The 13,633-nt window shown below is 43.7% G+C and overlaps 1 protein-coding gene across 1 annotated transcript in view; it reads left to right on the forward strand.

The window, feature by feature from the left end:
• Positions 1-5,051: 5,051 nt before the first annotated feature.
• DCBLD1 (discoidin, CUB and LCCL domain containing 1) overlaps positions 5,052-13,633 on the forward strand; it is a 48,496-nt gene continuing 39,914 nt past the window's right edge. Inside the window, exon 1 of the mRNA XM_057413213.1 lies at positions 5,052-5,466. Coding sequence (XP_057269196.1) covers positions 5,067-5,466 — 400 coding nt within the window. The 5' untranslated portion in view covers positions 5,052-5,066. The remainder of the gene's footprint in view (positions 5,467-13,633) is intronic.

A 13,633-nucleotide genomic window follows, 5' to 3' on the forward strand; every position in this document is an offset into this window, starting at 1 on the left:
GTTTTGACAAAGAGTGTCATGAATCTCTAGATCATAATATTTTTCAAGGCAACCCTAAAACAATATGTTTAAATGAAAAGGAACATTTTGCCCCATATTTCTTGACAGAATTGAAGACAGCAGCATGGCACTTCTGGTTGATCGTCTTCAAAATCTGGATGATCAGCAACTTTATTTCATTTTGCTTGAAAGTGAGTAAAATTATGACCTAAGACTACCAAGCAGCTGTGAGAAACTGCAAAATATGTGACAGTGGGACAAACAATTAGTCTTCAGCATAATTACATCATAATAGGTGACATGATTGGATAGGTTACAGTAATTAAAGTGATGAAAAGTGCATATTCATCCCCTGTATGGCTCTCATTAGAGTTACACCCGACTGCTGCTGTTGTAGTGAATGAGGCTACATATCCTCTCAGTCTTCAATTACCCCATAGGCATCTCCTGCCAGTGCTGGTAAGGGCCCTGCTGCTGCTCCCACCCAGAAAAGACCTATCATTGTCTGCTGCTGCTGAAAATAAAAAAGTCTCAAAGCATGATGCAGTTGGGTTTTCACTCCCAAAGATTGTTACCCGAATTTATTGCCCACAATTTCTCCTTCCATGTTCTTAAGGTCTAAGAATATTTATGGTCTCTCCCCAGTGGAGATTTTTGCTAGCAGTGTAATTGCATAATGCCAGTATTACGGTTCCAACCCATCCGTGCGGGTGTGGCCAGCAACCTGTGCCAGTACAAGTTAAACTGTTTCTTCTATCTGAAGTTTTCTTCCTGTCTGATTTTTGCTTCATGTTTCTGCTAAAGTAACGAATTGCTCGGTCATTGTGTATCCTCGTAGTCACTTGCTCAGAACTACTCTAAAAGTGGAAATGTTATTTTACTAACTCCTTTCACTCCTGTGCACTTCCATACCTGGGCAGGGATGCTTGCAGTAAGCATGGGTGGAGGTTGGTGATGTGAGACTCACCAGGATCAAAGCTGGCTCTGACAAGGACAGCCCAGTCACACAACTTGTTAAAAAAGGAGACCATTTTTGCAGCAGTAGTTAGGTGAATATCCAGAAGCCCAGATGAATGCTAGAGGTCAGCTCATCTCCAGCTGGTTTAAATGGTGTACAGACTTAGAGGGTAGCCTTACACTGGTTGAAATGATTTTGCTGCTCCATGGGCATGGCCTTAGACTTCCAGTAATATAAACACTGCACAGTATACCACGTCCATTAAATAAATACACAAGTGTGTCTGAAGGAACTTGCCATGCCACAGCCTTGCAACAGCGCTGACTTTGCTGTACCCTAACCATTTTTAACAGAAGGCTCATACCATATTCAAATGTTGAATCTAGACACACCTCAGGCTTTTATTTTATAGTATTTTCTGATTATTATTATTTTTTCTTTAATAGAACAACCATACACACTGCTGGCAGAATGCAGTACCTGAATACACAGGGATCAGCAACCAGAGTATTTTGTTCTCAGCTTTATCCTGTAAATCCATCATAATATTTGTTTTGCACCAATGACAATGCAAAACCTGGCCCATGTATAAAGGCTGTTAGAAGGTCTCTCAATCTGCAAACTATTTGCCTGCTAAATTATGAGATTAACATACTTTTCAATGTCTAGAATTGTTCTTTTGCTTCATAATTTGTAACCTCAGGTCCTCTCTAACTCATTGTGCCTTCCAGTTCCTCCTCTTTCTTTTACTGGGTCAGCAAAGAAAGTCCTTACAGCTTATGAAACAGGAACTTTCTTGTCAGCTGCACAAAAGCAAGACTGCTGCAGTAAGATGAAGTTTAAACCTCTTTGTATAAATAAGGTTTTTTGTCTTTTTTTTCCTAGAACATGTATGAAACAAGATGCTTTTGGAAGAAAGTATATATACGGTGTCAAACTTGCAAGATAAGCTTAGGTAAACTCTTCAATGTGTTTTTCCCTCCTCCTCTGCCCCAGACAAGCTACCAGCTTAATATCCCACAAAGCACACAAGGATTCTCAGTATATAACAGTATGTAACAAGTATAGGTAAGAATGTAAATCTGTCAAGGTTTTGACTGTACAGGCCTACAAATGAAACCTACGTATGACCCCACCATACTGACCAACCACCTTCTAAAATGTTTTGAGCTGACTTTGTCCTGACATCCTGTTTTGCTGTTCATCCTGAGGCAAGGTAGACATGCATGGAGTAAAAACATAGTTTCTCATTTGCAGGTGGCTGTGCAGTAAAGGTATCCATATAATGAATACTAGATGAAGCACATTATCCAGTTGTAGATGACTCAGTTAAATACATTTGCATCAAACACATGAAATACTCCTAATCCGTATGCTTGGAAAACTAACTGTACAAGGGCACATGCTCATGCTCAAAAGTAGCCTGTCTACGTCCTTGGGTGAATCCTGTCTCTTCCAAATTAAGTCAGTGACCAAAATCAGCTGCATTAAGCTGTCAGAAGTCATCTGCCAGGGAGTTTTCATGTTGTGAAGCTCCCATTGTGTGACATCCCCACAAGTTATTAGTCAGGCTCAATGTATGCCTTCTTTCTGAATTAATCTTCTGCCTTGGCTTCAAGTCCTTGCCTTTAAAACTGTATTTATCTAAAAGCCGCTTTTAATTCTCCTCCTTACAAAAGGAAACTTGGAAAAGTACACATGAACAAATGTAGCAACGTGACAGGGGTTATACAAGTCTTCAAATAACAGCTTTGAGAGCTACAGACTACTCCATTCATCTTAATGATTATTTAATTTTGGAAGCTGACAGTAAGTTCCTTGCCTACAGCATATTCCAAGCTGACAAAGAGAGGCCATGGTAAAGTAATGTGAATTTAATATAAAAATAAATAATATAGAAGCTTCTGCACTGATTGTGTTATTTATTATCCTACTGCAGTCAGTAGGAAAGCAGTGCTCCGACACCTACTGCAGTTTCCACCTGAGCATTATACACATTTGCAGTGGGAAACATGTGGCCTTGGACAAGCAACCAGCTCCTGCTGAGCCCAGTGGTGAGAAGATTGAAAAGGCAGCCTGCCTGACCTTCCTTCCACCAGTGCTCTCCTGTACAGTAAACTGCTTCACCAGTCATGAAAGAAAAACAAATACTGCTCCCAGATACTTTACAGCTCCAGTCTCAAGGGCATGACTTATCATTTTGCTACAAATCGTTGTAACAAAAATAACTGCGGAGGGAAGAATTCTCTAACTATCTGTCCCAGAGGGCACTGCAAAGCCTCCAACACCCAGAAGGAGAAAGCTTCCTTTCCCAGTCTCAGCCAACCCACCTTCCTCCTCCGTATGAGCTTCCTAAAGGCATGTGACAGCCAAAACCCCTTCTGGCTTTGCTGCTAACTTGCTTGTACTCATTACCAACCACTTAAGTTTTACCAAGAGCTCATCTCTAGCAACATTATCTGCAAGCAGATGTTTTTGCATATTAACTTGCGCAAGATCGCCAGACCCAGTGTAGCATACTGTGGCCTCCACAAGGTTACTTGAGATTGACTTGCAGGACTTTTCTGCCAGTATTTTTGACAGCCCTTAACAAATGAAACTAAAACCTGCCCTATTATTAAAGAATATATTCTAAATCTCAGCTGATGACACACAAATCAGTACAATTCCCAGTGCCAACCTGTGTATGACTGACTGGTTTTGATTGCCCACTGAGATTGGTACAAATCTATAACCTATCCCTATAACCACAATATTTTCACCATCTCTGTGTTCTTTTTAAATCCAGTCTTGAAATGCTGTGGCAGAGTTTGACTTTCTCATCTCTTCCCCTCCATAATCATCCACATTTGTATGGATTTCTTCCTGACAATCTGTAAGACAAATAGAGGAACAGGCCACTTTTATTCACATGGATGTACTCCTCTTTGAAAGCCTCTCAGCCTTCACAGTCTTGAATCGAGTGACCCATCACAACCTCCTTTAGTCAGAAGGTTGGTGGCATTTGCTGACAAGGTCCAGTGAGGATTAACCAGAGTGCTAAACTGCTGCAGCAACAAACTCTCTGATTTACACCACATCTAACATTTTAGTTTAGATTTCAAACTCTCCTTTGCAAAGAAGGGGTAAGTCTCAAGTACTAAAAACCTGTGTTAAAGACATATAGCAAGAATATAATGTACTGGGTACATGATGAAAAATATGTCTGATCACATATGGTGTCTGAAAAGTTAAAAACCAGACATTAACACTTGCAAAACAAGAGCTCAATTAGAATAAAGGTTTACTAAACTTGACTCCTAAAATATAACAAAATCTTACAATTATCAGCTGTTTCTAGGACATGCAAGTTTTTTACACACTTCAGCTTAGCACAGCAGCGCAGTGTTTCTGACCTGCCAGCAATGTGAACCCATCAGCCTCTGCACAGTCAGACGGGCTACTTTGAATTCTCCGGCACACTTTCAAAAGGCCAGCCGCTGGGGCCTATTTAATGTGAGTCTCCTGCGGCTGCTGGCACTGCAGCCACTTCCTTGCCATGCACCTGCGCCCATCCCCCTGCCGCAGGTCTTCTCCAGAGCGGGGCAGCTGAGCCCGTCCCACAAGGATAGAGCTGCCCACAGCATCCTTTAAAAGATCCAGAATAAATTCAGCCCAGAACTTTAGTGCACATAAGCAGCTCGCACACGTTGAACACGCGTGTTGCAGCACTGCGTGGAGATGCCGCCCCAGGAGGCGGCGTAGGCGCGGAGAGCCTCAGCCCGATCCCGGCTCTGCCGCAGGGCCCGGAGCTCCCGCCAGCCCCACTCGTGTCCCCACCGCGCCCCTTCTCGCTGTGGCAGCGGTAGCACCGTCGGGGAATCAGCCTGCACGCATAATCCTGTCTGCTTAAAAATATATATCTGTATGTACGTGTACATAAGCGATGCTTGGGGCGGCGAGGGTTTGCGGAACCCCTCCCCCCCAACCGTGGAGACACCCCGCAGCCCCGATGCAGCCGTGGGTGGGAGAAGCAGCACCCGGGGAGCTGAGTAGAGGGGAGGGGAGAGGGGCAGAGCCAGCCCCTCGGTCCACAGCAGGAGGAGGAGATACCCTGCGCTGCAGCCCAATGGGAATAGTGGCGCTTCCCTTTCTCCCGCTTCCTTTCTCCACCCCCAGCTCGGGGCTGGGGAGGCGGGAGGCGGCGGTGCTGCAGCCCAGCCACCGGCGGGGCGCGGGGCAGTGGGAGCCCCGCTCGGCCCCTTTTCCACCGCCGCAGAAATACCTGCGGGGGAGAAGGATGCTGGGGGGCAGTTGCCCCTCTCTGCGGGAGCCGCCCCGGGCAGGAGGAGGAGGAGGAGGAGAGGAAGAGAAAGGAGCAGGAGGGAAGTGGGGAAGTTGCGCCTTGCGCGCCCCGCCGAGAGCTGGAGCCATGGGCCCCGCCGGGGGGGTGCGGGTCGCCCCCTCGCTGCTGCTCTCGCTGCTGCTCGGAGCCTCGGCCCCGCTGTGGCTGCGGGCGGAGAAGCTGGGTGAGTGCGGGGAGAGGGCGGGGGGTTCGGCGTGCGCGGCCCCAGGGGCAGCCCTGAGCCGGGACTAGCGGCGGGGTTATGGGAGGGGGTGTCCCCATTCTCGCCTCGTTTCTTTGCGGGAGCGTAGCCTGAGCTGCTCTCGGGACTGTATATAGTTGACCTGGTTAATCTTCGCCGGGTTTATTCCCGCGTCTGAGTAGCTGCGAGATTAAAGTGTTAACCGGCCTTACGGTAAATGTACACCACGGCTTTCGTGATCTTTCATTAAATAGGACTCTTTAAAGTCAAATGACTGAAGGAAAAGTCTCCGGCAAGTTGCAGGCGGGAGGCGGGCAGCGGCTCCGCCCGGTCCCGCCGCCACCCGGGGCCCGTCTCCGGCCGCGCCTCGGCAGCCCCGGCGGGCGACTCGGGAACGGCGGCCGCGCTTGGCCACCGGCAGCACCTCTGTTGCCCCAGAGCCGGAGCTGGCAGCCTCTGTCCCACAGCTGCGTCCAGGCAAGTCCGTTCTCCCCCTGCGTCGCGGAGAGGGAGAGATGCCCTTACTTGTGCCTTGTGCCGGGACAAACTTTCGTGGGAGTCTCAATTGGGGGGATGTTGCAAGACCTTTTGCGATACTGAGATTTGCTAAAATTAGGGCCCAGGTAATATTCTCTTTATCCTGTGTTTCTGTGCGGCTCACGGTTAAGCTTCCTGTGTAAATTACAAGCGCAGCTGACCTCCTGCTGAGAAGCTGCAACCTTTTGGCTGTAGCATTGCATGGCCTGATGCATCTATTTTAAAAGTGTTCACCAGCAACTGGTAAAATACTTAACACTGGAAATTAAGCATCATAATGAGTTTGACAACACATTCGGGCAAATAGTCCCCATATTAACTTTCCAACTTGGCTTCAAATTCCAGAAACCAAGTGCTGTGCATTAGCATTGCATCCAGGCAGTGGTACAAAGTACTTTGTTTGGCTGATTTATGCCTGTTTTCCCCATAACTTCCTATTAATGGAGCTTTCAGATGCAGATCTCCACAGAAGGGAGAACTTGGTATGAGTTGTGTCGCCTTTCCACTTGCCAGCTACATGCCAGCTTTGCTATTCTGTCCTCAATATGTTTCCTCATTTTGAGACTCCAACTTGATATGCTCCAGGAAACACAGATGTAGCAAATTAAAAATATGTCCTCAGTCCCCTCTTTTCATCAGTGTTTTGGAGGTTATTTTTGTTAATTTCCTTTTTCACAAGGTTTGTCTCGTGTGTGATAACATAAAGGAGAAAGTAATTTGGAGAGTCAGTTAGAAATAGTACGTTTGCTGGGATTTTGGGGGAGGGAGGTTAATGCAGACAGTGGTGCTCAGCAGTAAGTATGAATCCCATTCCTAAATTAATTAGTAAAAGCACTTATGTAGTATTCATGTTAAAAATGTTTCTGCTATCAAGCCAACAACATGGAAATACAGGTAATATTTCACCTGGTTCTCTTTAGACCAAACTTGGATTTACAAGATAGTCTGTTCAGTGTCCAGAAAGCAGAAGAGATTTTGACTCCTGTCTTTCTTTTCTCCTTAGGGGCATTTGTTTATTTCCATTATCCTATGGAAATACCCATTTAGGGGCTAAGTGTTATGAAGTCACACCGGTGGAGGAGATAAGTGGATACAAACTTCCTGTTACACAAGCTTCTTGACTTGATGTAGAAGTTGTAATGGAGCACGAGAAGTGCCAGAGTGAACCAGGCTCAAGTTTCAGCTAATTCTGTATCTTGTCACCACTGGTGTCTTCCACCAGCTGGTTCAAAGATGTGCTGGTTTAAATATATTGATTTTAAAATACCCATTTTTAGCCGTAAAGTAGTACATTTTTCTGGCTGCTTATGAGTTGGCTGCACAGCCTACTTTTTTTCATGACCAGCTTACCTTCCTCTTTGGTTATTCCTGGGAGATGCTACAGAACAAGGATGAAACTGCTGTTACAGCTTCTGTTCACTTACTTAAGTTTTAAACTAAAGAAAGGCCTCTTTTTTCACTATGGCTTAGTTACTTCATAGCATGGCTCATATCTGAGTGTGACTTGGCAGAGCTCAGGTGGCAGCTCTTTTGCTGCTCTTGAGCATGTTAAGTGTGTGTTATCCCAGGACATCTATGAAACATGGAATTTTGTTGTTCATAGAATAATGATAGAAAGGGCTGAGCATTTAGGGAACTGATTTTAATTAAAACATGTTTATAGGCTTAGTAGGTCTCACCTGGGGACACATCACATCTATGACTGTCCATGAGTAATAAATAGCTTTGGGATTTATAATGAAAGGTTCTTATTTTCCATTTTCATTGTGCCGTATGCTGATCTTAACTTCTCTTGTGGTTTCAATTGCCAGTTCTTTGCTGATAACTATGAAATATAACTTGCTCCCCATCTCCCAGCCTCACCCAGCTATGCCTGACCTGGTATCTCTTCTCACAATCTCCTTTCAGATGTTCAAACCCCAGGCAGAAGGCAGGCAAACCTGGACACATTATCTTTACCTTTCACCGATCCCTGTTTCATCCTCTGGTCTCATTGAGCAAGACCTTGAACCATGTAATTATGGGCAGCAGAAACCAGAATTGAATCCGAGTCTTTCTTCTCAGAGTTTTTAAGTTATGTTCTATTACATTTTTGTCCAGCAGGACTTAAAACTGACTTGAGGGTTGGTTGTTTGTAGGAAGATATAAAAGGAATGGGGATTTTACTCTACTTTTAAGCCGCTGCTCTTGCTGTAACTCATTTATTTTTGCTTCAAATAAAGTGCAGCAATGAAACAAGTTCATGTGGGATTTGCAGTTCAGCATCCAAACATGAACTTTGCTTGCAGTATTCGTCGGTCTGTTCACTGTTATGCCCAGTGACCAGTTGGAAGAGTTGATGAGCGTTAGACTTTTAAATATGTTGAGGCAAGGCTGCTGTTTAGTGTGCCAACAGCATATGCAGTAATTATGAGAGATTATGCCTGTTCTCAGGGGCTCATGCAAAACCCATACCAAAGAATATTGGTATGATGATGCTGATCCACTTTGAATGCCCATTTCCAGCAGTTTGAAATGCAGATAGAGATGAGTCTTTCTTGTATATCCCCCCCCCTCCCCCCCCCCCCAGTTTCTGAATATAAGTGATTGGTAAATTTTCAGTTTGTTTGCATTTTGTCCTTATGTCTACCTCCTTCTTTGGCTCCATCTCTCCTGCCTTGTGAATCCTGACTAGAATCACTAAAGAGGGAGGCAACAGTTTTCCAGTTGCAGTTCATAAGCAAGGCATGTGCCCACCACATGAATACTGCAATGTTTTCAGTCGTACAGACTTTGCTATAAATAGCTCTAAGCTCTTTATATGTACTTCTCTTTAGGTTATCAGGGGACGTGTTTCAAATGAAATCAGAGACAGGGAGGCCACTGGGAGTCTCGTTGATACTGGTGGGAGAAAAAAATGCCTTGGGAAAGTTGATACCTGCACATGCAAGTAAGATGCATGGCTGTTGAATCATATTTAATGCAAATCATTTGCTGATTTGCATATTCAAAACGCATTCATTTAGATTTATCAAACCTGTGTCACCCTTAGTCCACTTGAGATACATACATAGGTTTTCAAATTAGTTTTTACTGTGCTGACTTGGAGGATGCTTGTGGTACTTAGAGGTGCCCAATTACCTTCTTAAAAGCACTTATTTAGATACCAAAGTAATATAGTTTTGAAAGCCCATCTGAGCTAACACACCACACCAAGAAATGTGGTCCTAAGTGGCGGGCACTGAAGTCCTCAGTGTAGACATTGCTGTAGTTTGGGGCCAGCTGTATCGTATCAGATCCTCTCCTGTGGCATGTATTCATCAACACATGGGTTTGCACCATCTGCTGAGAACAAAACAAGCCAGACAAAATCAAAATAAAATTCTTCTGACTGGGTTCAGTGGAATGGTGTTCACTCCCAACTATCTGCAATAAAAAATGTTAATAGCAATGCATAAGAATTAGCACACAACTTCCCCAAAAGGTTTAATTAGTGTTACAACTGGGAGTAGGAAACTTCAAACTGGGACAATCTAATAGTGGTGTTTAAATAAAAAAGGATAGTGGTTTGACTAGTTTTAAGAGTATACAGATATCTTCATTTTTGCTTTCAGAATAAATTATGAACTAATTAAACTGATTTTTGTCTGTGAAAATTATGTGAGTACTAAAGCCACATTTTTGAGGTTGGCTGGATGCTTGCACATAGAGAGGCTGCCAGTAGTTATGGTTGGGTTGTTGATCTGGTATAATTAAGCCCGGGAGCTGAGAGTATTATGAGGAGGAAACATTTTGGTCTTTCATTCTCTCTCTCCCTATCTCCTCTTTTGACAGAGATGGGACTTGCCTCTCAGGAGTTTCCTTACAAGATGTGAAGGCCTAGTGTGGTGGTGGTGGGACTTTCTCATCCTCCCTGAGCAGGATTTCCAGTCCCAGTGCGACCTTACTTACTATTTCTGTTCCCTTGTGGGATGGGGTTGCTGTCTCGTGGCAGCAGCTACCTGTGCAGCAGCTCCATGCTGCTCTTTCACATAGACAGAGGGAAGGAGGAATGACCCTAGGCCCTGCTTTCTTTGCGCATCTCCAGAGATCTTGAATAAAGGTGTTTTCAAGTGCCATGAAGAGGGACAGGAGAATAAACGGGTAGAGCAGAGCAGAATAAGGTGAGAAACCCAAACCCAAGGCCTCCTACAAGACCAGGATCTTAGTTTCTATAGTTAGCATTACACACTGATGTACAGCAGCACATCAAGCTGCTCTTGTAATTATGATAATGTTCATCAGGAATTTAGTAAAGATCTAAAATGCTGTTTCTTCCTTCAACTGCTGCAGAAACCTTGTTTCCATCACAGCTTTAATCTGTGATGTTCAAGTTTCTGGCACTACCACCCCAAATCGTTCAACAATATTGGATTTCAGTCTAATGCTTTGACATTGAAATCATGTTGATGTCATCTTCCAGATGTTCATGTCTAGTGAATAAAATTTGTGTTTGTTTGTTTTATTTCAAATTACAAAAACACATGGAGAGTTCTGGATGTGATTCCTTATGCTATACAAAGGCCTGTGTGTCCTGTTAGAAATCAAACAAAACTTTTCTTCATGGTGTAGTAGGAGAGACCTCAGAACACTGGAAACATAGGTGGATTTCTTTGCTCATCCGAACAGAATGGCTTTGTTATATGCCTGAGCCTTGTTGTTGCAGCTGTAGTGACTGCGCAAAAGGGAGGCATGCGGCTTCTGCTTGAAACTACTTGTGTTTTGCTATGGTGCCACACCAGGTCTGTGTTGCTGGGTTGCTTTGACCATAGTTAGCTATGCTTCGTTTGTAAAATGAGTTCATAATAGAAAAAGTCCATTTTATCCTCCAGATATGAGTAAATGTATTTTAATCTGTAAAATAAATTCAAGCATCCCACGCGTCCCTGTCCACTGGGAGGCTTTGACAGAAGGTCCATGGCTAACACCAGAGCTGTTGCCCTCCCTGTTGTCTTAGCTTGCTGTCAAAGCCAAGGGTTTGTATTATCCCATGTTTCTTCTGTTAGCATGATACAGGGTGATTGAAGTTGAAATGCCTGGAAGCCACAGAGCTGGAGGCTTTAAAAAAGAATTTCAATAGATAAGCTGTAATATTAAGTATTGTGCCACATGCAAGGAGTGGTGGTCATGTTAGCATTTTGAGACCCAAGAAGGAGTCAGAACTTGCTGATCTATTAGTATTTTGGCACAGATAGAAGAGGCATAGTTAAACTCATGGTCCTTAAAATGGGTATCTGAGAACATGCTGATTTTCAACAGTGCTAATGCTTGTATTGTGACAATGAATCTGCTATTTTTTAGATGGAATTCAGCCCCTGTGTTCTTTTGGGGGAAAGCAAAATAATATTGTATCAGTTACGTTGAGGTATTCACTCTTGAGATGAATTAAAAACTTCAGACCTTTTTGCTGTACCCTGTTTCAAAACTTGAGACTGTGATTGTTTGATACTACTGCTAATCAAAAAATCCTGTCAAATAAAGTGAAATTATGGAGTTTCAGTGTAAGTGGTGTGCGCAGGATGGCATGCGCTATTTTTTCAACTCTATTTGCAAATACCTAATGCAGTCTCATTAACATGTCACAGAAGACACAGAAATGGAGCTATGGATCATAGACAGCACCACAGCCAACACTGTAGTAATGGTGTGGCTGCTTTGCTTTTTTTTAATACTTCAAATATTTGTCGCAGCAACCATATGTAACCAACATGAACCAGAGTGATGGCAGAAATTCCTGGTTTACAGAGTCTCTGAGCCTACCTTTCTGGTTAATGTCTTGGTGATGTGTATCAGGCAGGTTGGCTGCACGAGAATACTGAAAAAAGGCATCTCTTGTGTTCAGTGCTCGAGGTCGGAAACCTGATGTAGCTCTTTGGCTGCATCTTAGTTAATTTTTGCTTTCATTTCTACTGGAGTAGTGAGGAGCCACTTGTTAGATTGCAATAACCAAGGAGGAAATAGCTAGTTGCCTAGAAGTTGGGTTGACTGAGTCAAAAAGCAAACCAGAAAATTGTGTCTTGCTGATAAACGGCAATTATTGTTTCCATCATAAACCGCTTATTTTTTTTCTTGAGGTATTTGTTAATTTGTACCTTGGGGATAATAGGGGTCTGTGTAACTTGCTTTGAGAAGAGTGGTGTGTTTTGTGTTGTCCTTTCTTGCTAACAGATCACATATTCCACCTAGGCATACAGACAAAAAAAGTGAATGTGTTTTTTCAAGTAAGCTGGGATGGGTTTGATTTCAAGAAAAAAAAGACCGCTCTTTGTCATTGGTAACTGTCAGTCTTGCTTGACTTGTATCACACTAACAAGGGAATTACATATTAAAAAATAAGGGGGGGGGTGGTTTCATTCTATCATGTTCAGCCATTTCCTCTTACGCAGATTAAAGCTGTTTTGAAATCTTGCCTTCCCACCTGCTACTGTAACTGGAACAGCTCTGCTTCAGCCTCTCCTTACCCTGGTGTCTCTGAATTTCCTGTCCCTGCGGGTTTGTCAGTCCTTAGCACTACTGTGAATATTCCTATTCCTGTGCAACCCAATATTCGAGTCTGGCCCTGAGTTTGCAGCATATGTTTCCCACACAGTCCAAATTTGGTGCAATATACTGTAAGTTAATCTCCAGTAAAGCATAGTGAAGAGAAAAACCTGGGAAGAAAACAGATGGAGAAAGTAGAGCAAACAATTTGCATATATATATGTCTCTCAGTTAAGATTAGCATTTCCTACTTCGCCTGAAAGGCCCTTAATAAAAATCCAACTGCATGTTTGCCCCATATCAGCAGAATCTGAAGAGCTGCCCTACTGGCACAGTGTCCACCCAACCCAGGGGGAGCTCAGCATGGGGTGGGAGGGGGCTCCAGCACCCACTGTGGCCCCACATCCCTGCCACATTGCTGGGGTGCTGTGGGCAGAGGGATAGGGAAAACTCTCTCTGTGGGATATTTATTCCCCTTAGCCTTTATAGCACAGGAAACCTATGTAGGGTCCTGAGTTACTCTACATGGGTGACTGGTGGAGGGGCATGACCATCTTCCCATTTACTTACAGTCCTTCAAGGTTCCATCTGAACATACAGCTACAAGTGCTTGGGAATGAACTGCTTGGTGCCTTCTCTATATTTGAGGTGTGTAATGTGGACATGTATCTCAGTGGGCAGGTGTTTATTATAAAACAGAAAATCAACTTCCCTTTTGCAGAAAGGGGACACTACACTGAAGATTCTTCCAGATTTTCCATACATGTGTGGCTCCACTGTCATCTGTTTCCAGGAACACACTGACTGACAAAATGTTGAAGTGGTCAATCACAGCAGTACACCATCTCCATAAAAGAAAAGCATTGTCAACTATTAAATGCAGCTATGCAGGAAATAAATAAATAAACTGAAAATCACAAATCTCTTTTGTTGCAGCATTGCAGCAGTTAAAAAGGCATAGAAGTTTTCTCACACCCACAAGCTCGAGAGTGCTGTATTTAGAGTGGTGAAAAGCAAATTCCAGTGCTGAAGCTTGCTTCTCTGGAGGACTACATTTGGGTATACTGCCTAGGTCCTGGAAGCAGTGACTAAACCATACTTATTTTTGACATGT

The sequence above is a fragment of the Pezoporus wallicus genome, unplaced genomic scaffold, assembly GCF_028554395.1.
Source record: "Pezoporus wallicus isolate ANWC-B61680 ecotype Strahan unplaced genomic scaffold, APGP_CSIRO_Pwel_v1 contig_7505, whole genome shotgun sequence".
NCBI classification, from domain to species: domain Eukaryota; kingdom Metazoa; phylum Chordata; class Aves; order Psittaciformes; family Psittacidae; genus Pezoporus; species Pezoporus wallicus.